General features: G+C 41.7%; 1 protein-coding gene across 9 annotated transcripts in view; it reads right to left on the reverse strand.

Moving 5' to 3' along the window:
• Window positions 1–24,142, reverse strand: part of Msp300 (Muscle-specific protein 300 kDa) — a 480,743-nt gene that overhangs the window by 77,941 nt on the left and 378,660 nt on the right. For all 9 annotated transcript variants that reach the window (XM_067767583.1, XM_067767586.1, XM_067767584.1 and 6 more), the window contains one exon: window positions 1–24,142. This exon is cut by the window's right edge and continues 3,893 nt beyond it. In XM_067767583.1, the coding sequence (XP_067623684.1) occupies window positions 1–24,142 (24,142 nt within the window).

Genomic DNA, 24,142 nt, shown 5'->3' on the forward strand with positions numbered 1-24,142 from the left:
CTTCTGCCGTTGCTGTTGTTGCAGTTGTCGTTGTTGAATATCATATGCATCGCTTGTTGTTATTGTTGTGGCGCCATTGGTGGTTGTCGTTATGGTTGTTGTTGTTGTTGTACGCTTAATAACACTTGGCTGAGGATTGACAACAAATTCCGGACGATATAACTCATCCGTAACGGTTGTTGTTGTTGTAGTTGTTTGTGTCGTTGTAAGTGGTGCTAACGGTGCTATCACCGTATTTTGTAGCGGCGCTTCTGCACCGCTAATAGACGTCTCAGTTGCTGTTGTTGTTGTCAATGCTTCTTTTTGTGTATCACTCACAACCAAACCTTCTTCACGAGCTGGCAAAACAGCTGTTTTATCTACGGATTTTGTTGCTATTGCTGTTGTTGTGATATCAGGTATATTTGTTGTTGCTGTTGTTGTTAATGCTGTTGTCGTTTCTGTTATTGCTGGTGGTGTTGTTGCCTTATCAACAACTGCTGCTACAATTGGCGCAAGCATAGCAGTCGCTGCCTCTTTTGTAGCCATTAACGTTGTTGTTGTTGCATTTGTTGCCACATTAACGGTATTATTAATAATGGCGTTTGCCAAATGTGTTAGCTTACTTGCTGTAGTGGTGTCAGTTTCAACAACAACAGTACTAGTAGTGGTTGTGTTTGCGGATACATTCTTGGTTTGGGATTCAATTGTTGCGACGGGGATTGGGGTTGCGTCTAGGATAGGAGTAGAGCTGGGGTTTGTTTCAGAGACGCGGGATGTGCTGGGATTTGCATCAAGGACGGAAGATGAGTTGGGTTTTGTTTCAGGGAAATGAGTTGAGCTTGAGGATGTAGGAGGAGTTTGGAGTTCGGTTACTATCGGGAATGATGATAACAATGGTTCAGTTGCTATGCTAGTATGGGATTCTTGTTTAATTGCATTTGCTTTATCTGCGTCAGCATTAGCTGTGATTAGTTCTATTTGCGTTTTAGTCTCAGTTAGTAACTTAAGCGGCGCTTGTGAGTGCACAAATTGAATATCGGACGATGTTGTTGTCTTGCTTAAATGGTGATGAGGCTTAACGCCTTCTTCTATTGGCACATCTAAAGCAAGATAAGTGCTTTGATCGCGCCAATGTCCTACACCGCCTGGTAAATCAGTTGACATATACTCAGAGGAACAGCTTTGATTCGGATTGTACGCAGAGCTATCGGGTTCAGGTGTTGGTGTAACATTACCACTACTACCACTACCAGGATCGCGATCGTCACGTTTGTCATGTTCGTCAAAGTCACGTGCTGATTTTATTACAAGTCCCTCATCTTCATTTTCTCCCTCTTCTTCTTCTAACTTCTCCTTGTCTGTCCTTTCCGTCACCATTTCTTCTACTATATCTACTAAGTCTTCAGGCTCGCGTTCATCTATTGTGGGTTCAATTGTTTTCGCTTGGTCTTTGACAACAGCGCTTACTTGCTCAATTACTGCAGGTTCGTTTCTCGCTATGCTCAATTCGCTGTTAGTATCGGCATGCCATACATCCATATACAAATTTCTACAGAGCGTCTCAAGATTCGGCACAGTAGTTTCTTGTGAGCGCTGTTCAACGGGAATGATTTGTTCGGTATATTGTGTTTCTTCAGTCTTTTGTTGTGTGTTAGTTTTATCATATGGTTCTACTACGGGTTTCGCAACCACTTCAGTTGCTTCCGTTATAGTTTCAGTCTTAGTTACATGTTCGGTTTGAGTGATAGTCTGTAGATATAAAGTCCAAAAACTTTCACTTTGTGTTAGTAATGTGTGGGTATTGGCTTGTCTTATCAAATTATCTCGACTAAGATTAAGTAGTAGCGTATCAGCGTGCTTTGTTGGTTCTTGCGGAAGTTCGAGGGGTCGGGTTGGTACAATTACTAATTCCTGAGGTTTTTCATCAACTACATCCTCTGTTACCGCGGCTGGTTTTTCAACTAAATCTAGGCTTTCAAGAGGCTCCTCGACTGCTACCAGAAGTTGTAGATCAACTAATGGTTTCTCTTCTTTTTCTAAATTCAATTGCCAATTACTTTCAAATTCCTGATGATCTGCACGCACTAAAGTTGGTATATCTAAATGCAAATTGTGCCGTAACATTTCCCTATTAATAACATCGAGCTCGCTAGACTCAATAACTATATACTCATCTACGATCTGCTCTAAATCTATATCTTCAACAACGTTTTTCTGGTGTTCGATCTCACTCTCTCTAGCTACACGCTCATTTTCGATAAACACTTGATTTTGCTCGATCAATGACGGACTAAGCTCTTGAGCGGCATCAAAGACCGTTAGTGAAGCTTCCGTTTGCGTTAATATTTGATTATTCTCTGTAGTTTCCATCGTCGTACTTTCTATTACTTCGATGGTAGTTGAAGGTTCTTCGACCACTTCGTTGATCAGGCTTGTTTCTTCTACCTCTTTTTGAGGTTGTGTGGGCGCGTCAAGTTTTTCAATGGTTGTCGGTTCTTCAACTTTCTTATGTTCTTGTACAATATCAACCTCTTTGGCCACTTTTTCTGGCTGGACCAACTTTTCGGGCTGAACTTTGACTTGTAGGGCTTTTTCGTCTAGGAACTCCCTTGTAAGATCAAGAGTTGTGAGTGCTGATGGTTCTTCTGGTAAAACAGATGATGGCACGGTTTCAACGTTTATCGTTTCGATCACTTCGCTAGTCTTTGTAGGCTCCTCGATTACGTTAATAAACTTTGCAGGTTCTTCCACTCCTTTGGTATGTGCAGGTTCTTCCACCACATCGATTACCGTTTCAGGTTCCTCCGCAACTGCAGTGACTTCAATTGATTTTTCGTTTGTCTTTTCAGACTTAGACGTTTTCGCTGGCAAAACTTGCTCTTGCAGTGACTTTTCTTTAAATAAGAAGTCTTTTGTGAGATCGAGTACAGCGGGAGTTTTAGAGGAGTCGGCCGTTACGAAAGCAACATTCTCTATAAGTTTCAGAGCTGATGGTAGTTCTGTTCTTAAATTCGTTATTACCGTTTCAGGTAAAGCAGATGTTGCCATAGCTTCGACGGTTATGGTTTCTTTTACTTCGAGGGTCTTTGTTGGTTCTTCGGCTACTTCGGGTAACTTTGCAGGCTCCTGCACCATATCAACAACCTTTGATGGTTCTTCAGCAACTTCAGTGACCTCACCTGATTTTACGACCACTGTTTCAGGTTCCCGATGAGCTTCGGGTTCTTTGGGAGCTTCCACTTTTTCTAGAGGCTCGGGCTCTTTCTCTACCGTTTGCTCCTCAATTAGATTTTTGGTTTCAGACACTTTCAATGGCAAAGCTTGCTCTTGCAGTGACTTTTCTATTGCTAAGAAGTCTTCTGTGAGATCAAGCACTGCGGGCGTGACTGATGGCACGATTAAAATGTCTTGTAGTTGCTCGGCAGGGGCAATGCTGGCAGATTCTTCAGCAACAGTCTCCAAGACTTCAGTGATACTGCTTGTTTCCACTGCAACTGGTTGAGGTTCCATAGTAAAATCGAACTCCTCATCGCTTCTGGCTTTCTCTACCACTTGTTGAGGCTTCTGAATTATTTCAGGCTCTTCAGGAACAAGCGTTTGTGCAGTTTCTGGTTCTTGAACTGATGTAGGTTCTTCAACCACTTCTTTGCGCTCTGACTTTTCCTGAAGTGATCTTTCAATTTCTAAAAAGTCTTTTATGATATCGAGATCTGTGGATGTTGCCACTTCAGTGATACTTGTTTCCACTGAAACTGATTGAGGTTCTAGCGTAACTTCGAGCTTATCATCGCTTCTGGCTTTCTTTGCCACTTGTTGATGCGTCTGAGTTGTTTCAGGCTCTCCATGAACAAGGTTTTGTGCAGTTTCTGGTTCTTGAACTGATGTAGGTTCTTCAATCGGATTTTTGGGTTCAGACACTTTCAATGGCAAAGCTTGCTCTTGCAGTGACTTTTCTATTGCTAAGAAGTCTTTTGTGAGATCAAGCACTGTGGGCGTGACTGATGTTACGATTAAAATGTCTTGTACTTGCTCGACAGGAGCAATGCTGGGAGATTCTTCAGCAACATTCTCCAAGACTTCAGTTATACTGCTTGTTTCCACTACAACTGGTTGAGGTTCCATCGTAAATTCGAACTCCTCACCGCTTCTGGCGGTCACTTGTTGAGGCTTCTGAGTTGTTTCACGCTCTTCAGGAATAAGCGTTTGTGCTGTTTCTGGTTCTGGAACCACTTCTTTGAATTCTGACTTTTCTTGAAGTGATATTTCAATTGCTAAAAAGTCTTTTACGATATCGAGCTCTGTGGATGCTGCAACTTCAGTGATATCGCTTGTTTCCACTGAAGCTGATTGAGGTTCTAGCGTAACTTCGAGGTTCTCATCGCTTCTGGCTTCCTCTACCACTTCTTGAGGCTTCTGAGTTGTTTCAGGCTCTTCAGGAACAAGTTTATGTGCAGTTTCTGGTTCTTGAACTGATGTAGGTTCTTCGATGGGCTCTTTGGATTCAGACACTTTCAATGGCAAAGCTTGCTCTTGTAGTGACTTTTCTATTGCTAAGAAGTCTTTTGTGATATCAAGCACTGCGGGCGTAACTGATGTCATGAATAAAATATCTTGTACTTGCTCGGCAGGAGCAATGCTGGCAGATTCTTCAGCAACAGTCTCCAAGAGTTCAGTGATAATGCTTGTTTCCACTGGAACTGGTTGAGGTTCCATCGTAAATTCGAACTCCTCATCGTTTCTGGCTTCCTCTACCACTTGTTGAGGCTTCTGAGTGGTTTGAGGCTCTTCAGGAACATAGTTTTGTGCCCTTTCTGGTTCTTGAACTGATGCAGATTTTTCAACCACTTCTTTGAACTCTGACTTTTCTTGAAGTGATCTTTCAATTGCTAAAAAGTCTTTTGCGATATCGAGATCTGTGGATGCTGCGGGTGTCTTAGGTTGAAGAGTTGGCTCTACAACTGGGACTGATTCGGATCCGTAGCATTCAACAGGCTCAGCGGAAGATTCCCTAAATTCTGCTACTCCCTTAAGTTTAGGTTCGATTTCTTTGACGAGCTGTACAATCTCAATGGTGTGCGGTTCCTCTTTGCTACTCTTCCATGTAGTAGTCGTTGTCGTGGTTTCTCTAACAATCTTACCGATTTTGTTTGGCTCTGGTTGCTCTGCATAAACAATTTTCGTCACCTTCGAGGGCAACTCGTCAGTCTTTACGGCATAGCTACCTCCAGTCACATGGGTATCCACAATTGGTTTATGCTCTTCTGTGGATCTTCTTTCAATTTCAAGGAAGTCAGTTGTAACATTTGCGATTTCTTCTTCGCTCTCAACCAAAGCAGACCAGGAGGATGGCTGATATACCTCAGGTAAGTCTTGGGAAGCTGGTGCAAATTCGCTTGGTTCACTCTGTGCCAGCGCTGAACATGTAGTGGGTTGACCGACTGCTGACTGTATCGAGATTACTTCTCGATCCCTTTGTTGTTCTTCTACGACCTCAGTTGCCTTTTCAGCTTTTTTGGGCAGCTTGATTTCTTTTGCGGGGGCAACACTTACTTGTTCCTTCACTATCACATTTCCGTCGTCCATCTCAATAGTTTGAGCATGCTTCTTCTTCTTTTTCAGTTTTTTCGTCTTCTCATGCTCTGCTTCAAGTTTTACTGGTATGCTTGCTTGTACTCTTTCTGCACTCTTAACGGTTGTTTCTGTCTCTTTCGACTTTATTTTGTCTGCTTCATAAAGTGGCCGAATATGTTGCATGGGCTCGGGTACATTTTGCGCCGCAATTGCTGCCCATGATAGCCCAGTTGTAACTGGTGTAATAACATTCCTTGGCTCTTCAGCGTTTTCGCCTGTGATGTCTGCTGTCACAATTTCTTTTTTGGTTATGATCTCTACCACTTCTTTTTGCTCAACACTTGGACTTTGGTCTTGACGTGCAATCCCTCTGCCATGCTTACCCTTCTTTGTCTTCTCTGACTTCTGCGCGTGTGTCGTGGGCTGTTGTGATTGTTGTGAGCGTGAGCGCGATCTTCGTCTGCGTTTTTCTTTCTTCGAAATGCACTCAAGGAAACCTTCATTATCTTTCGTTAGTGTGCTATCTTCAGGCTCTTCAATAGGCGCTTCGGTTATTTGTATGATGGGTGCTCGTTGAATTGTTCGCGATGGTCGCGTTGGTGTCACTGTATGTGTTTCGTGCGAAGTTGTGTGTGTTGTTTCTTGTAGCTCTTGTGGTGCGAAGCTGCGCACAATCGACGCCCACGAAGATGTTCCTGGTTCGGTGGAGTGTTGGTTTTTATCTTCCACTATTTCTTTCCATGTCATTTCCGACGACCATGAGGTATTTGTTTCTGGTTGAATTGGTTCTATGTCTTCAGTCTCAATCATTTCTTTCCACGATAATGTGGGTGTTCCAGCTGGCCATTCGGTGTCTATTGTGGGCGTTTCTTCTACGCTTGATTCTTGTTGGTTTTGGGGTTGTACTAAAATGTCTTCGATGTACGTTTCGATTGTTGTTGTGGAGTCTGTATCTCGTGGTTCCTCATCAAGTTTTTCTGTGCGCTCTTGTTCAATTTCCACAAAGTCTTCCACAGTAGTGGGCGTCTCATACTCTGTAGCTTCGTTCACTTCTACTACTGCTCTTTGTGGTTGTGCTATTTGTTGCTTAACTTCAGGTTCTTGATATCGTATATTAGATTTTTCCATCAAACCAGACTTGCGCACCACCTCGGCATATGTTTCCGATCTAGCCCAAACTGTTGGTGTTGTAACAGGTTTTTCCTCAACTCGCTTTTCATGCGCAACACCTTCAATTTCCTTTCTTACTTCCTTCACTGGCTTCTCAATGTGTGTCGTGGGTTCTTCAAACTCTTCTCGTTCTTGGTTCGCAGCTGCTGGACTCACAATCTTTTCTTTTTTATGTTGCTTGGATTTCTCTTTTTTCTCTTTGGGTTGCGTTGGTTGTGGTTTTACTAACCCTGCTGTTTCAATGAGATCCGACTGTTCATACATTTTTGGCTGATAAGTGGCCTCTTTGACAGTGACAGTGGTTTCGATTTCAGTATGCGGCATAAACTCGTCTTCCTGCTCTTGCGCAACTATATTTGACCAGGAAAGTGGAGTTTCCGCCGGTGGTTGGACAAGCGGAGTTTCCATAGGCGACTCCATGGGCTTGTCAAGCTCTTCAGTAGACTCGACGACTTTCGGCGAAATTTTTTGTGGTTTACCTTTCTTTGCTTTCACTTGAGACGTTTTAGAGTGTTGTCGTTCGTAATCAATGAAGACGTGTATTTGTTCTTTACTTATGTCTTTTAAAAGCGGCTCTGGTATCTCCTTTGACTCCACTTTTGTTACTCTTGCAGCCTTTCTGCTTCCAACAATTTCCGTAAGATCATGAATATCGTTCAGAGGCACTTCAACAATATTTTGACTAACAATAGCGGACCAGGATAAAGCGGATTCATTTGGCTTTTCGTTGACTTTAGGCAGCTCAGGTTTGGTTTCTTCTACTAAAATTGGCTCCGGAGTCATCTCAAGAGTTTCTTTAGGCTTTACCGTTTTTTCCTCAACTATAATGACCTTAGTAAGCTCCCGCGCCATCTCCTTGGACTTTTCTTTTTTCGACTTTTGCTTTTTCGTTTTTTCTTTATGCTTGTGTTCCTCAATTGTTTCTTCTACTACAACGACCTCCCGCTCCTCAACGATATTTTGTTCCTCTACGATTTCCGCGCTCTTTTTGGGCTCGGGTATAAATTGCTGCTGAACTGTTATTTTTTGTTCCGGCACAGTTTGGTTGTTCTGCTTAACTATAGCTGACCATGATATGCCTTGCAATACGGGAGGTGTTGGTTCAGGTTCAGCCTTCTCAAGTATTGGTTTGGGTTCCGGTTTACTCGCCTCCAATGCAGAATATTTTTGCTCTTCAATAAATCTAACAACTTTTTGCTTCGGCTTCTCTTCTGGTGACAGGTTTTCTGGTTTTTCTTTCTTCGTTTTCTTCTTTTTGGTCTTTTCCTTTTCCACTACTGGTTTTTCTAGTTCCAAGGTTTCAGTAACAATACTAGCCCACGAAGATGCTGGCACGCAAGGCTCTTCCTTTGATTCTTCGTTAAATTCATCTATTTTTTGTACAGGTTCATGTTGTTCAGGTACGCTTTCTGCTATTTTCTCGACCGATTTCTTTTCTTTGATCTTTTTGTTGGGCTTCACTAGCTCATCGTTTGTGTTTGATGTAAGATTTGTAGCAAATGATGTTGAGATGCGTGGTTTTGTAGCCTCTTCATAAGTAGGTAAGGAGTAGTCGCGCATATATGACTCCGATGGATTTTCTTCAGCAGGCTTAACTGTGCTGAATGCGGGAATGGAGACATCCTCATTCGTCTCTGCTTCTGATACTTTTTCTGCAATACTTTGAGTCACAAGAGTTGACGGTGTAATCGTAGTGGAAACGGTTTGAGCAGCAGTCTCATCTTCTTCATCAGAGAATACCATTGGCTCATCTAGTACATCCATCCATGTACTGGAAGACTCATCTATAGGAAGACCGGCGTAAGCAGGTTTTTGAGGTTCTTGCTTAACAGGCTCAACAAATATGCTTTCAATAGCTTCCATTTTCGTAACCTCGTTGACTGTAGGCTCCGCTGGTTTCACTTCCTTAATATTTTCTGCTGGTTTGTCCTCAGCTTTAGGTGACACCTGTTGGATGCACTCGATATCGCTGGTTGGGGTAGATTTTGCCGGTGAAGTCTCTTCATTAGTTTCTTCTTCATCAGAGAGGATCATTGGTTCATCCAGCATGTCCATCCAGTTATTAGATGACTCATCAATTGGCAGACCGGCATACGCAGGCTTCTTGGCTTCCTCATAAACGAATTTTACAGGTTCATTTTCAACGGTTTCCGTGTTCACAGTCTCTTTGAGAGTAGTGGCGTCCGATTTTGTCTCTTCCGTTTTTATTGAAACGTGGTCTGTGTCTATGGTTTCCGATATATTTTCTGCTACCTTTCCGGTTGCAACGGTAGTTATAGTAGTTGTTGTATATGTTGTACTAGCAGTGGTCTCAACATGTGCTTCTTCTTCGTCTGAGAAGAACATAGGTTCATCGAGAACACTCATCCAAGTGCTAGAGGATTCATCAATAGGAAGACCAGCATAAACAGTTTTCATTGGTTCTTCATATGCGAGCTGCGGTACTTTGATTTCACAAGTATCCACTTTAGTAACTTCTTCGACATTAATCTCTACAGGTTTCACTTCATTATTCTTCACTATTACTTGTTCGTCGATAACTATTGATGTATCTTCCAAAGAATCTGTTTCTGGAATCTCTTCAGCTACGATTTTTGTTACGGCAGTTGTTATTGTAGTCGTTGTATCTGTTGTAAACGATGTGGTCTCATCAGTTACATCTTCATTGTCAGAAAACACTATTGGCTCATCGAGAACGTCCATCCAAGTACTAGAGGACTCATCGATTGGAAGACCGGCATAAGAAGATTTAATCGGTCCTTCTTTAGTAGGTTCAGTGGGTTTTTCTTCTACAGTCTTCACTTCCACAATTTCATTATTTGGATGTACTACTGGTGTCAACTTCTCAACCAGTACGACGGGCTGCTCTTCCTCTACTTGTGATGGAGCTTGTGGTACCTCTACCGCTTTAGTTAGAACAATGGTTTGGATAGATTCTGTCTCAGGAGCAATGTCTTCTTCATCAGACAATAATATTGGCTCATCTAGTACATCCATCCATGTGCTAGACGATTCATCAATTGGAAGACCAGCATAAGCAGGTTTCTTTGGTTCAATTAGTTTCTCTTCCACAACCTTCACTTCAGCAACTTTTTCGATCGGAGACTCCATGAAAATCCCTTTTTCAACTTGTGGTTTCGGCTCATCGATGGCTTGAGTTGCAACAGTAGTAGTTGTGGTTACGGTTTGTGTAGAAGACTCATCATCAAAATCAGAGAACACAATTGGTTCATCAAGTACATGCATCCATGTGGTGGAAGGTTCATCGATTGGTAGACCAGCGTAAGCAAGTTTCTTCGGCTCTTCTGCAGGAGTTTCCACTTTAGAAACCTCCTCGATTTTAATGTCCACTGGCTTCACTCGCTCATTCTCCCCAAATGGTTCTTCGACGACATCTATTGATGTGCTCTCAAAATTATTTGTTTGTGGTACCTCTTCAACAACAGTTTTTGTCACGACAGTTGTTGTAGTTGTAGTAAGAGCAGTTGTTTCATCACTTGCTTCTTCGTCGTCGTCAGAAAACACCATTGGTTCATCGAGCACGTCCATCCAAGTACTAGACGTTTCATCGATTGGTAGACCAGCGTAAGCAAGTTTCTTTGGCTCTTCTGCAGGAGTTTCTACTTTAGAAACCTCCTCGATTTTAATTTCCACTAGATTCACTCGCTCATTCTCCCCAAATGGTTCTTCGGCGAGACCTACGGATGTGCTTTCCAAAGTCTTCGTTTGTGGCAACTTTTCAAACAAAGTATTTGTTGCAACAGTTGTTGTAGTTGTAGTAGGAGCAGTAGTCTCATCACTTGTTTCTTCGTCGTCGTCTGAAAATACCATTGGTTCATCGAGTACGTCCATCCAAGTACTAGACGTTTCATCGATTGGTAGACCAGCGTAAGCAGGTTTTTTCTCCAATATTTTCACTTCCGCAACCTCATTGACTGCAGATACTTCAGGAGCTACATTCTCAATCACATCCTTTGTGATTTCCTCTTTTACTATTTCTTGTATTTTAGGAATTTCCTCTACGACCGCTTCAGCTAGAATCGCGATTTTGCTAGTAACTCTTTGAGAAACAGTATCATCTTCTTCATCAGAGAATACCATAGGTTCATCGAGGACTTCCATCCACGTGCTGGAAGACTCGTCGATGGGAAGACCTGCGTAAGCAGGTTTATTATGTTCTTCCTTTACAGGTTGACTTGGTTTCTTTTCAATGACCTCCACGGATTCATCAACTATTGATGGTATTTCTGATGCTTTGATCTCAGCCGGTTCCTTGGTTTCGTCTTTTATGAGCTCAACTGGCTTCTTTTCTGCAGTCGCCAGTTCTGCCACTTCCTCGATAGTAGTCTTTATTGGCTCTACTTCCTCAACATATACGCTAGGTATTTCTTCAGGCTCTGCTTTAACGTCGGTTATCGGAGCATTTGTTGCCGTTTTCTCTTCTTTATCCATTAGCACTATAGTTTCTTCCTTTCTGATTTCTTGTTCCGACTGGTCCTCAGTAGGTATTTCTTCTTCTTTTACTACCATTTCTGTTTCCTTTTCGACCTGCACAGCTAACACAGGTTCTTTATATGAGAATATGTCATCATCATCTTCATCAATCATATCTTTCCAAGACTTGGGTTCTCTTACTTCGTCGTCATACCAATCAACAACATCATCCGATTTAGGTATCACGGTGGGAGTTGTTTCCGATAAATTACTCCATTCGAAATCATCCAGGTCTTCTTTTGGTTCTTTGACTTTTATCACTGGTTTCTCAACAATGGTCTTCTCAGTTTTCACTAATTTTTGCGGTAAAGCTTTTATCTTTTCAGGCACAGGTCTGCTACGTTCATTACTGATAAAGTCTGTTGTCGACTGGCTAACTATCGAAGCCCATGACATTTTCGAGGGAGCAGCTGTGGTTTCAAACGGGCCTGTTTCTTTTGGTAACTCTGTTTTACCGACCAGAGTTGATTTCTCTTTCGGTTGAGCAACTTTTTTATGTTGAGCGACTTCTTTAGGTTGAGCGACTTCTTTCGGTTTAGTTACTTCTTTTGTTTCTTTAATGCTAGCCTTGCTCTTTGACTCTATTTCTTTTGAAATATGCTGCGAAACATCCTTTTGACTAGCAATTTTAGCCCAAGATAACTCAGTAGACTCAACGATGGGTTGTTTATCATACCGCTCAGAATCACTGTCCGTGGTTTCGGGTGGCGTTTGTTCCTTTGGTTCAATTGCCCTGTGCCTGGTTTCTTTAATTCCCTCCTTAACTATTTTTGTTCTTTCGTGTTTTGGCTTCTTCGTTCTCTCTGATCTTGTTGCTGTTTCAGCGGCTACATGCTCTGGGTGCTTGTCAAGTTTTTTACGTTCCTTGATATCATCAATCCATTCACCTGGACGCTTCACTAAGGCAGCCCACGAAAATGCATCCGATTGCTGTGGAGCCTCAGTTACGCTAGCTGCGATTTTCACTGGAGCTTCCTTCTCCATATCTATACTCTCTGATGTTTCAACATTTTCGGCAGCCAGCTCAGTACGCGGTTCTTCAAACTCTTTAACTTCTTCTTCAATGAGAAATTCAACTTTTCTAACAACTTTTTCAGGCTTTTGTTTTTGTTTAGTCTTCTTCTCTTTTCGCTTAGGCTCCTTCGCTTTTTCACTCGCAGCAACTGGTTTTGCTATTGGTTTAGGCTTTGTAATGGTTTCATCTATCCACTCACCGGGTCTGCTTACCATTGAAGCCCAAGACATGGCACCCTCCTGCGGCTTTGCAGGCTCGGTACTTTCCACAGTAGTCGTTGGTTCAGTAATCTTTCGTGGTTCGTCTTCAGACGAAATTGGACTGAGATCTATCTCTTTCAACTCTTCAGACTCGGAAATTTCTAGGGGATTAGGCTTTAACTTTTCTTCCGTAACGGGTTCCGCGACATGCTTCTCTGGTTTTGGTGAATCTTCTCTATTACTGTGAGTCTTGTACTTTTTAGCTTTACGCTCTTTTTCGGGCATTGGCGGTTTATCCTTTGAGTTATCTCTTTGAGTTTTGTTTTCCGATTTTTTCTCTGACTTCTTTTCAACTTTACTATCGGAAGTTGATACTATCTTTTCGCCCTCTACGAATACCTTTTTGGTTCTGTTTACTATGTCATCTACCCATTCTCCGGGTTTCTTAACAATAGATGACCACGACATCAATGGTGCATGTGTGGCATCAGCTTCGGTCTGTGCGGGCTGCTCTACTACAGCGGGTTCGGGCGTTATTTCAATTTTCTCAACCACCTCTTCCACGCCTTGCGGTGAAATCTCTTCTGTAGCCTGCACAACTTGCTCTGCCGTTTCTTTACGTTTCTCTTTCTTCACCTTCTTAGGTTTGTCTTGTCTTGGTTTGGTTGTCTCGATTGATTTCGTTTTATGCTCTACAGTTTTGCCAACAACAGTTTTCTTGTCCTCGGCTACCGCATGTATAGTAGTTGTTTTCTCCTCATTTTCCGTGTGTTCACTGAAAACAATGTCCGCATATGATTTACCTCTAGATGCACTTGAGTCTCTTGAAGTGCTCGTCAATTTGAAAACTGGCGCATCGACATTGAGTTGTGAGGGTTTCTCATGCGGTTTCTCCACCGCTTGATCGCTGTGAACACTCACCTCCCTCTTTGGTTGCTTCGTTTTCTTTTGAACTTTTTCAGTAGCGCTGATAATACTGCGCTCACTTTCTAGGAATACCGCATTTGTATCTGGTTCCGCCTGTCGTAGGTAGGATGGCTTAAATTCTGGCGCATTTGGCGATAGCTTCGACGTAAATGCTTTATTCGTTGAAGTGGGTGTCGTATCTTCTAAAACACTTGACCATGTATCTATAACAGCTTTTTCCTCTTGAAGCGGTTTATTATCTGGCCATTGCCCGACTATCAAAAGGTCGCTTTGAACAATATTTGTGTTATCTGGATACTGAACGACGGGATAAGTAACTACTTCTGGGGCGAGTGGCACATTGTCGTAAGGCGCAAAAGTTTCGATTGGGTCGATTTTCAAGGGAACATTGTCATCCGGGAATGGGTGCTTCTCATCCGGCGGTGTCACTTCTTCCTCTCCTACGACTTTAACTACTAGCTTTTTGTCAGTTTCCTTCGGCTCCGTAGATTTTACTCCCACAGTTCTGGTTGTAATTGTATTCGTGCTAGTAGTTGTAACAGTTTCCTGAGAATTGAACGCAGTGGTGCTTACTTGTTGAACTGATTCCTGCTCAGGAGACTCACTCTTTTCGTCCTCTTCATCGCAAATTACCATTGGTTCGTCCAGTACGTCCATCCAGGTGGATGTAGATTCGTCGATTGGAAGGCCTGCATATGCTGGCTTCGTTGGTTCTACTTTTGCTGGTTCTACAACATTCGCCATCTTCACAACTTTTTCAGTCATTACCTCTACTGGTTTTATTTCTTCAACCGTTTCGATGGATTTAACAACGGTCTCCAACTCTGGGTCCTTAACCTCTACCGTATCCGTTACAGTTGTAGTAGCGGTCGAAACAGTTTCACCGGAATGCTCCTCTTCGTCAGAAAATACCATTGGCTCATCCAATACATCCATCCATGCGCTGGAGGACTCGTCAATAGGAAGCCCAGCGTAGGCAGGTTTCTTTGGTTCTTGCTTCACAATGTCAACTGTTTTAACTTCGGCATCTTTCTTTTCAACGACTTCCTCACCTGTTTGGACTTCTTCAACTACCACCTGTGTTGCCGGTGTCGGTACTTCGACTGTTTCAGTAACAACAGTAGTTCTAGTAGTAACAATCTCAGGCAAATTGTCTTCCGTGATATCTTCGTCATCTGAAAATACTATTGGCTCATCTAATACATCCATCCACGTGCTGGAGGACTCATCAATAGGAAGGCCAGTATAGGCAGGTTTCTTTGGTGCTTCGTGTACTGCCTCAACGAGTTTCTCTTCAACGGCCTTATTTTCTGTGATCTCTTCGGATGGTTTTTCTTCCCCAACAATGCTTGGTGTGACTGGAGCCTGCACCTGTACGGTTTCGGTTACAACTGTGGTTGTGCTTGTGATTGCCTTAGGAGCCTCTTCAGTGGCCAATTCTTCGTCTGAAAATATCACTGGTTCATCTAAAATATCCATCCACGTGTTGGAGGACTCATCAATAGGAAGGCCAGCATAGGCAGGTTTCTTTGGTGCTTCTTGCACCGCCTCAACTGGTTTCTCTTCAACAGCCTTCTTTTCTATGATTTCTTCGAATGGTTTTGCTTCCTCAACCATGCTTGCAGTGATTGGAGCTTGCACTTGTACTGTTTCGGTTACAACTGTGGTTGTGCTTGTGATGGCCTTAGGAGCCTTCTCTTCAGTGGCCACTTCTTCGCCTGAAAATACCACTGGTTCATCTAAAACATCCATCCATGTGTTGGAGGACGCATCAATAGGAAGGTCAGCATAGGCAGGTTTCTTTGGTGCTTCGTGCACCGCCTCAACTGGTTTCTCTTCAATAGCGTTATTTTCTATGATCTCTTCCAATGGGGTTTCTTCCTCAACAGTGTTTGTAGTGACTGGAGCCTGCACTTCTACTGTTTCGGTTGCAATTGTGGTTGTGCTTGTGATGGCCTTAGAAGTCTTCTCTTCAGTGGCATCATCTTCGTCTGAAAATACCACTGGTTCATCTAAAACATTCATCCATGTGCTGGAAGACTCATCAATGGGCAGACCAGCATAAGCAGGCTTCTTTGGCTCTTCCTTCAAGGACTCAACTTGTTTCTCATCAACGGGCACCTTTTTGACCACTTCTTCCGGTGTTTCATCAGTTATGGCCGTTTCCATTGGTTTTTCTTCCAATGTCGCACTCTCTAGCTTCGCAACCAATTCAGCAGCTTCTTCAACCGATTTTGTATTCGTCTCAGTTACAAGGGTTGTTATTGTTGCTGTGATCATATTTGTTTGCGAAACTATTTCATCTGAGTGCCCCTCTGATTCTTCTGCAACCTCTTCATTTGGTCTTTGATCTTCTGCAATCTCTTGTTCCGTAATTTGTTTCGCGTTCGTTTGTGCTATGAATAGCGGCAAATATTTCTCAGCAGCGTGCAAAGCTCGCTGATCGTAACGTGGTACTTCGAATGAATAATATTGTGGTTCCATTACTGCTGCGCTCTTTTCTTCTTTTTCTCTCGTAGTTGCTGCAGCCTCAGCAGCTGATGTAATTTCAACTGATTTTTGGGTAAGATCTTTCGGTATTTTTGAGTTCACTTCTTCTTCGACTTGTTGCTTTGCCGGTATTTCACCCAACAACTTTTCCGCTTGCCTAATATAATTTACGTTATATTTGGGAACTTCATAGCTCATGTAGTTTAGCAATAAGTTACTGGCAGTGCCAACTGCGCTTTGGACTATGGGAGTCGATGTTGTGGTTGTATGCGTTGCTTCTTTAGTTGATGGCACCGCTTCAGGTTTCTCAGAAACAATTTTAATTTCTTCACGTGCAGCGTTCTTTGAGGGTACATCCTCCGTAGCGTTGATTGTTTCATCATCTTGCAAAACCTTGATCTCTTGAGTTTTCGTTACTACCGTAGTTGTATTTGTTGTGGTAGTTGTTTCGTGAGAGCATATATCATAGGATGTCTTCGTTTCGCTCAAAGAAACATTGATTTTTTCTGTTGGCTTGTTTTCGCCTGCGGTCTTTTCTTTTAATTGTTCTACTGACTTCTGTTCTTCGCTCACTTTGGGAGCTTTCACTTTTTCGTTCTTAGCAACTAACTCATCTAGTTTATCCTCCTTAATATCTAGCTCCTCAATTTTTTCAAATAATTCTTCTTCAACTTCAACACTTACCTTACTTACAGTTTCGGTTACTTTGTGCTTCCTTTGTGCTGCTTCGTTCAGTGCATGATATATTTCTTCGGCTTGTGCTAGAGTTGTAAGATCATAATGTGGTACCTCATAGCAATAAATATTTAGATCACCTCTATTTTCACTTACTTCCCTTACTTGTTGTTCATTTGTAATTGGGTTTGTTTGTGGCATATCTTTTGTTTGTATCACTTCTTCTAACGGTTCTTTGTTACTCATTTCATTATAAGATTTTGCAGCTAATTGTAATTCTTTTAAATTATATTTAGGTAACTCAAAGCTTAGATCATTAGACCTAATATTTGTAGCAGCAGTTGGCAATTCGTTAGCGTTAGCAATATTAGTGGGTTCTTTAAGTGGTAGTTCTGTTATAATTTGCACTTCTTCTTCTTCTTTGAAAACATCGTGCTCTTCTTTCTCAACCTTTTGTTCAACCCTAACCTCACTTGTTCTAGTGTTTTCTATTTGTGTCTGACGCTCAACCCATTCGTGGTAACGTTCATCTGACTTATTAATTTCTTTCAATTTAATTGCTTGTTCTAGACCAATATCATGTAAAATATTATGCGCTAGATCTGTTTTTCTATCTTCTGCAGCAGTTTCTTGAATATCTACAACCTTTTCCTCACTTTCTTGCTTTGGTTCTTGTTCTAACTTACTAACTTCACTAGCAAAACGTTCTTCTTGCATAAAGTCTATTGTACTTGTGCCAAGTTCCTCCTGTGGGTTCAAGAACTCGTCTGGTATAGCTGGCCGCTTTTTCTTATCTTTTTTAGATAGTTTCTTTTTAATATCTTCAAATAATTCCTGTTCTTCAGCAGTTAAGTCGGCTACAAAGTCTTTCTTATCTACAGGTTGGGGTTGTTTGACAATGGGTTCGTTTAAGTTCTCTACTTTCTCGGTTTGAATATGGCTTGTGTCCGGTACTGCATCACTATTATTATTGATAATAATAGAACTTTGTTCTTCTATAATCGGAGTTACATTTTCAATAAACTCGCTCTGTTCTGTAATAAGTTTTTCACTAGTATGTTGTTCTGTAATCTGCTTCTCAATCGCTACTTGTGTCAATGTTTTTCTGGTGGTCTCTGCTAATTCTGTTTCTTTTGTCAGCTTGTGTTCTGTTACTATTTCATTTCCTCCGTTTTCTTTTGCAATCTTCTCTTCTATTACTGTTTCTGTTGGTTTTTCTTTTATAACTTCTTCCAGAAATTTTTCTTCTGCTACTTTTTCATTTATCATTTTCTCTGCAGCCAATTCATTTTCTATACTAAATTTATCACTTTGTTGCTTAACATCTACTACCACATCTACATCAAGATTTTTCATAGACTCTCTCGGTATTTCTACTGGTTCAGTTTTTTCTGTTATCACTTTACTGCCTTCGTTAACTGTCTCAAACTCATATTGAGTACTCAAATCACTGTTTTTGACTAATTCACTTTGTTCTGCGCTGATCTCGTCCACAAACCATGTTGTGTTAGACTTCTTTTGAACTGTATCAACCTGATGCCCAAGAACCTCTTCCAATTTCTCCGTATTTTTCTTCTTATCTTGCACGATCTCATAATCTTCACATATTTGCTCCTCCATTGCTACGTTTCGCTCTGTTACTTGTTCCCTTAAAACCTGCTCAGTTTGTGTTTCATGTCTTATTTCTTGTTCTACTAATCTTCTCTCTTCTGTCGCATTTTCTACATTTTCCAATTGTTCTGTTACAGTCTCTGTTACACGCAAAGTAATTGCTGGGAAATCGAAATGCATTTTTATTTTGGGCTCATTATATTTCTCTTCATGAGTTATAAGCGCAATCTTACGCACTTCACCTGATACATTTATATTGGGTTCGTCAATTTCGCTTACTACTTGTAAAGGTGTTTGGTCTTGTGTTTCTATACTAGGTCTTTGTACTGTTGTAAGTCGTGTACGTTTCGTAACGGTAGTGGTAGATTTGGTCGTTTGTTCAGCAGCTTTCGTAATTAATGTTTTATTCCTGATTTGTGTAATATCCTGAGTTTTACTGAGCTCTTCTCGATGTTTTATGCGTTGCTGCTGTTCCTCAGCATTTGTTAAATCTTTTGCTTCTAAATCAACTAATTTTGCACCAGTGTTGACTGTATTTTCAATCACGCTAACATTATCGGCCATATCAATAATTTGAACCTCATCAACATCATCTGTCGCGCGCTTCACGTTCTCTTTTGGTGCGTATGCAATTGTTAGAGTTTCAGTCAATCCAGTGACATCATTTGTTGTCGTCTTTACACCGGGCAATGTTGCCTTATCAGGCATTTCAATTGTTGATGTAACCAAAACATCATCTGGATTGTCAGTCTCTTTCAATAGTATACGTCCATCTGAAGCGATTGTTTTATTTAAACGCATTGTACGTACTGTTGTTGTTTTGATAATAGCTCCATCTGTTTGCGTAGTTGTTGTTGAGCTCTCGGTGGGCTCTTCAATCAACATTGTTGGTGAGCGTATTTGTTGTGCTTCGTTTGTTTCTGACGACGTTTCACTCGTTTCAGAGCGTGTCTCTGAGCTATCATTCTCGCGTTGCTCATTTGGTATACGTCGTACGAAGCTTGTCGTGCGTACAGTTACAGTCTTGATCATGCCACCGTTTTCGTTTGACTCGATGGGTGTTTCATTGTTCTCCGGAGAAGCGCGTAGTACGCTCGCTGTTTCTGCTATCGATTTCCTTTCACTTGTCGCTTCTTCTACATTCTGTGCAATCTTTTTGACTGTTTTCGTCTTACGCACACGTATTGTTTTGACCACTTCACCGTTATATGCTTCTTGCTCCGTTTGTTCAATGCTTGCGAGTTTTTGCGTTTCCTCGTTGGCTGTAACTTTGCTTACATCTGAAATCTCCGGTTTATCTAAAGGCGCATTATTTTCTACTTCTTTTGCTCCCTTTTTAACTACATCCGATTTCTCATCCTCCTCCTCAGTTGTTTCAATGGTTTCACTCGCTTGTTCGTTCTCATCATTGTTTTGCTTCTTAATACTCATTGTACGTACGGTTGTTGTCTTAACAATACCGCTATTATCATCAGTTTCCCGCACAACCGATTCAGACTTTTCTACTTTCCGCGCTTCCTTGGCTTCCTCCGCCACATCGTGGCTATCCAGTTCAGGCGTGGGCGTTCGTGCACTACCCTCTGGTTCTGGATAGTTTTGTTTATTTTGTGTTATCCTTTTTATAAATTTCGTTTTACGTATGGTCGTAGTTTTCACTACGCCACTACCAATCTCATCTAAGATTGCTTCACTTTCTTCTCGATTCGGTATTGCACTTATTTCATTCAGGGGCTCTGTAGTTTCTAAAACAGGCTGTGGCTCTGTAATTGTTATTTCTGCAACTTTTTGTACAATCGGCTTATCCGATATATTAGCTTGTTGTTCAGTATCTTTGTTTGTTGTAGGTGGTGGTAGCGTTTGCTTTTCGTTGTTTAAGAATTCATTGGTGAGCGTCTTAATGTCGGCTTTTGGTTTGACTGGGAGCACTACAGTGAAGTCTTCAACGGGCTCCTTATCTTCGAAGTCAATTGCAAAGGTGACTTGCTTTGTTGGTTTTTTTGGGAGAATTATTGTTGTGGGTTCTGGTGTGTCTGGTTTCACTGTTTCATTAAGTTGGTCATTTCGTGCCAGTTCAGTATTTGTTTGTATCGCTATTGCTTCTTCCGTTTCTGGAACTCTATTTGCTGTTTCAACAGAGACTTCGACAGCTTGCTTCCCATCCTTTTCTTTTTTATTCTTCTTTTTATCCCTCTTCGTAGTTTTAGGCGTTTGTTCAACTGCCTCAGTTTCAGGCCTAATAAAATCGCTGCTATTTTCCCTATTCAACTGTTCAACTATATCGATGGCTTGTACCGCTGCTTCAGGCACAGGCTCATTTATAATAATTAGTTCTGCCAGCACAGTTTCGGTCACGGTTTCTTTCTCACCAGTCGGTTCTTCTTCTTCAATTAAGTTTACTATTTCTTTTTCCTCCTCAACCGGACTCATCTCTTCACCTTCTTCTATGAGTACTTCTTTACCATCAATAATTTTTGTTATAATTTTACGCGTTATCACAGTTGTCGTTTTTGTTATGTTGCCATCGGTTGTTATACGCGAATAGGTTTCAATTTTTGGCTGTTGCTCGCTATTTTGTACGCCCGCTGCAGTTTGCGGTTCTAAAACTATGTTTTGTACAATCGGTTTACCTTCGACGATGCTTATTGTTTGCTCTACAGTTTCGTTTGGTGTTTTTTGCGTATGTTCCTCTTCTTCCAAAATTTCTTCCTTGCCATCTTCAATGCGTATAATTTTTGTACGCGTCGTTAGAGTTGATACTTTTCGGGTAGTCTTGATGATAGATGTGGCGTAACCATCAGTAGAAGAGATTTCTTCCCCGCGTGTTATGATCTCTAGAGTTGGCTCTTCTACAACGCTCATTAGTTCTTTTTCAGTGATTTCAGGAGTAGGTGAGTGTTTCTCTGACTCAGATATTGTTTTTTCTTTATTCAAGGTCGGGTTCTCAGTCTCAACAGCAGGCTGTAATGGTTCAGTATAAGGTGCTGTAAGCCCCGCTTGTTGCTCAATAGGTGTTGCCGACTGTGCTCGCGGCATCTCTGCTGTATTGTCTTCAGAGACTGATTTCTTTCGCAGCACTACCACGAACTCAGCATCTGGCTTCTCCTCGGCAATAATTTCTGCAGCCACTGCTGGTGTTTCCTCTATAGGTTCAACGCTCTCTTGTATTTCTTCAAGAATAGCTGGTTCTGAAACTCGTGGACTTTGTTCGTAACTATAGCTGGTGGTTGTAACTGCTACACTCTTATGATTAATCGTTTCTGAAGTTGGTGCCACTGTATCAACTGATTCCGCCTCAATCGGCATAGCTTTGTCAACTTCCCCCATAGGCTGCAAAGGTGCTGTATAAGGTGTTGGTGCTTCTTTAGGTGAGGCAGTTTCTTGTTTTGGAGTTTGTATCTCTTCCACTATTTTTTCTTCCACCAGTGATTTTGGTGGTGTTTTGTCTATTGGTGTTTCCACTAAAGTTTCATGAACTAACGATTTTTTTTCAATCATATTTGTTCTCTCTTCAAGACTCTGGCTGTCGTGTCTCTCTTTCTGCTTTTCCTTTCTCTTCGAGTTTTTCTCATCTTTTTTCTTTGGTTTCGCTGTTTCTTTATATTCGGGGTCCATAAATTGCTCAGTAATTTCTTTTAAAGTGCTACCGGGCTCCGTTGGCGCTGGTTCAACGATATCATCTGTTATTTCTTCAATAATGACTCCCTGTTCTGGAGATCTTTCGTGTTGCTCGTGTCTTATTATTGTAACTGTAACTCCGCTCCGATTTATTGTGACAGGTGTGGGTTCTACCTCAGGTATTGATTTCTCTTCCGGGGGTGTCGATATATCAACCTCAGTCATAGGTTGCAATGGTGCGCTATATGGCACTGGCGGGGCAGATCTTAAATCACGTTGCGCTTCGAGTGGAATCTCTTGCTTCACTGATTTTTTCTTAAGCACTACCGTGAACTCAGCATCTGCTGTCTCCTCTGCGCTAGTTTTAACACTTGTTTCTGGAACTATCGATGTTTCCTCAATCACTGTTGTCGTTTCTGCAAAACTCACCTTAGTTTGTTTCTCTTGCCCTGCTAAGCATTTTGGCTCTTTTTTGCCCTTTGACTTTTTGTTGTCTTTTTTAATCGGTATCGCTTCTTTCATATTTTCAGCGCTTACAAATTGGTCATTACTTGATTTTAAAATGTTATTCGTCTGCGTTGGCGCTGATTCATCTGTTATTTCTTCTATAACAACGCCTTGCTCTGGAGCGCGTTCTTGTTGCTCGTGTCTAATAATAGTTATTGTAATTCCTTTCTGATTTATAGTGATGGGTGTTGGTTCCACTTCAGACACTGAGTTCTCCTCATCTGAAGTCGCTATGTCAACCGCATGCATAGGCTGTAAATGTGCGTTATAGGGTGACATTGGTGCATGTTCTAAAGCTGGTTGATGCTTAATGTGCTCCTTCTCAGTGTTCTCTTCCGCTGGTTGAGCTTCGAGAGGAATATCTCTCTTCGCTGATTTGTTTTTAAGCATAACCGTGAATTCAGCATCTGGCGTATCCTCAGTGCTAGTTTCAACTATTGTTTCTGGAATAATCGATTTTTCATCAATTGTTGTTGTGGTTTCTTCAAAACTATCCTTCTCAATGGGCAAATCTTTAGACTCGTTTTGAGTCTTTGTCTTTTTCTTGTCTTTTGTCCTTTGTTTCTCAGTTTTCACGTCTTTGGCAACTGCAGATTGCGATAGGGTTGGTTTGGGACCATTATCTGGTTCCGCTATTATTTCTTCAATAATAACTCCTTGTTCTGGAGCTCTTTCGTGTTGCTCATGTCTGATGATTGTTATCGTGACTCCTTTTTGATTAATCGTGATAGGTGTAGGTGCCACTTCAGACTCTAAGCTCTTTTCAATAGGCGTTCTTCTTATGTCTACCGCAACCATAGGCTCTAAGGGCGTGCTGGAAGGCGCAGCTGGAGCAAGGTCTTTTTCTGCATGATTTTCGTGTGATTTATCTTCTTTCGTTGATATTTTCTCCAACACTGCCGTGAACTTATCATCTGGTGTCTCGTTGGCGACAGTTTCATTGGCGATTTCCTGAGTTGTTGACTGTTGCGCCTCACTTGGCAAGTCTTTTGGCTCTTTTTGATCTTTCGACATTATCTCATCTTTCTTCGGCGCCTTTTCTGTTGATGCCTTCCCCGTATCTATTAATTCTTGACTACTTACTCTCAGTTTATTATCAGTTTCTTGTCGCAAAGTCTCTACATTCTTCGGAATTTCTTCAATAACAATTGTTGGTTCCGCAATTCGTGGACGTGACTCGTAGCCGTCACTGGTTATTGGTTCCACAAGTCGTGGGCGTTGCTCGTAGCTGTAACTCGTTATAGACACCTTTACTGGCTTTTGTTTGGGCGCTACCGGGTTTTCCTCCTTCAGTGGAATCTTTTCCTTTGCTGGCTTTTTCTTAAGCACCACTGTAAACTCAGCATCCGGTATATCCTCTTCTGCAATTTCAAATTTAGTTTCGGAAATTGCAGATTTTTCTTCAATCATTGTTATGTTAGGTTCGTCTACCACTGGTAAGTCTTTCAACTCTGTTTTAGCCTTTGCCTTCTTCTTATCCTTTTTCGTTGACTTCTCTGATTTTGGCTTTTCAGCGTCTATGAATAGCGTAACGCTATCGTGCGCTTCTTTAGCGTTTTCTATTTCTAGTTTATCTTCAATAGCGGTTGTTGGTGTGTCATGCCGTGTAATTGCAACTGTAATTCCCTTCTGATTGATTGCAACTTGGGCGGCGTCTTTAGGTTCTTTTTGACCCTTTGATTTTTTCTTATCCTTCTTCGCAGCTGGCTTAAGTTCAGTTACAGCGGCGTGTGCACTGGTCTCTTCTTTCTCCTCCGGTTTAACTGTATTTAAGACTTCACTTAAAGCTTGCGCTGGCTGCACTTCTGGCTGTTTCGGACTCTTCGACTTCTTCCTCTCTTTCTTTTTGGGTTTTTGCGCAGCGTCCTTGTCCATAGCAACTTCG

This window comes from Eurosta solidaginis, chromosome 2, assembly GCF_040869045.1.
Source record: "Eurosta solidaginis isolate ZX-2024a chromosome 2, ASM4086904v1, whole genome shotgun sequence".
In the NCBI taxonomy this organism is placed as follows: Eukaryota; Metazoa; Arthropoda; class Insecta; order Diptera; family Tephritidae; genus Eurosta; species Eurosta solidaginis.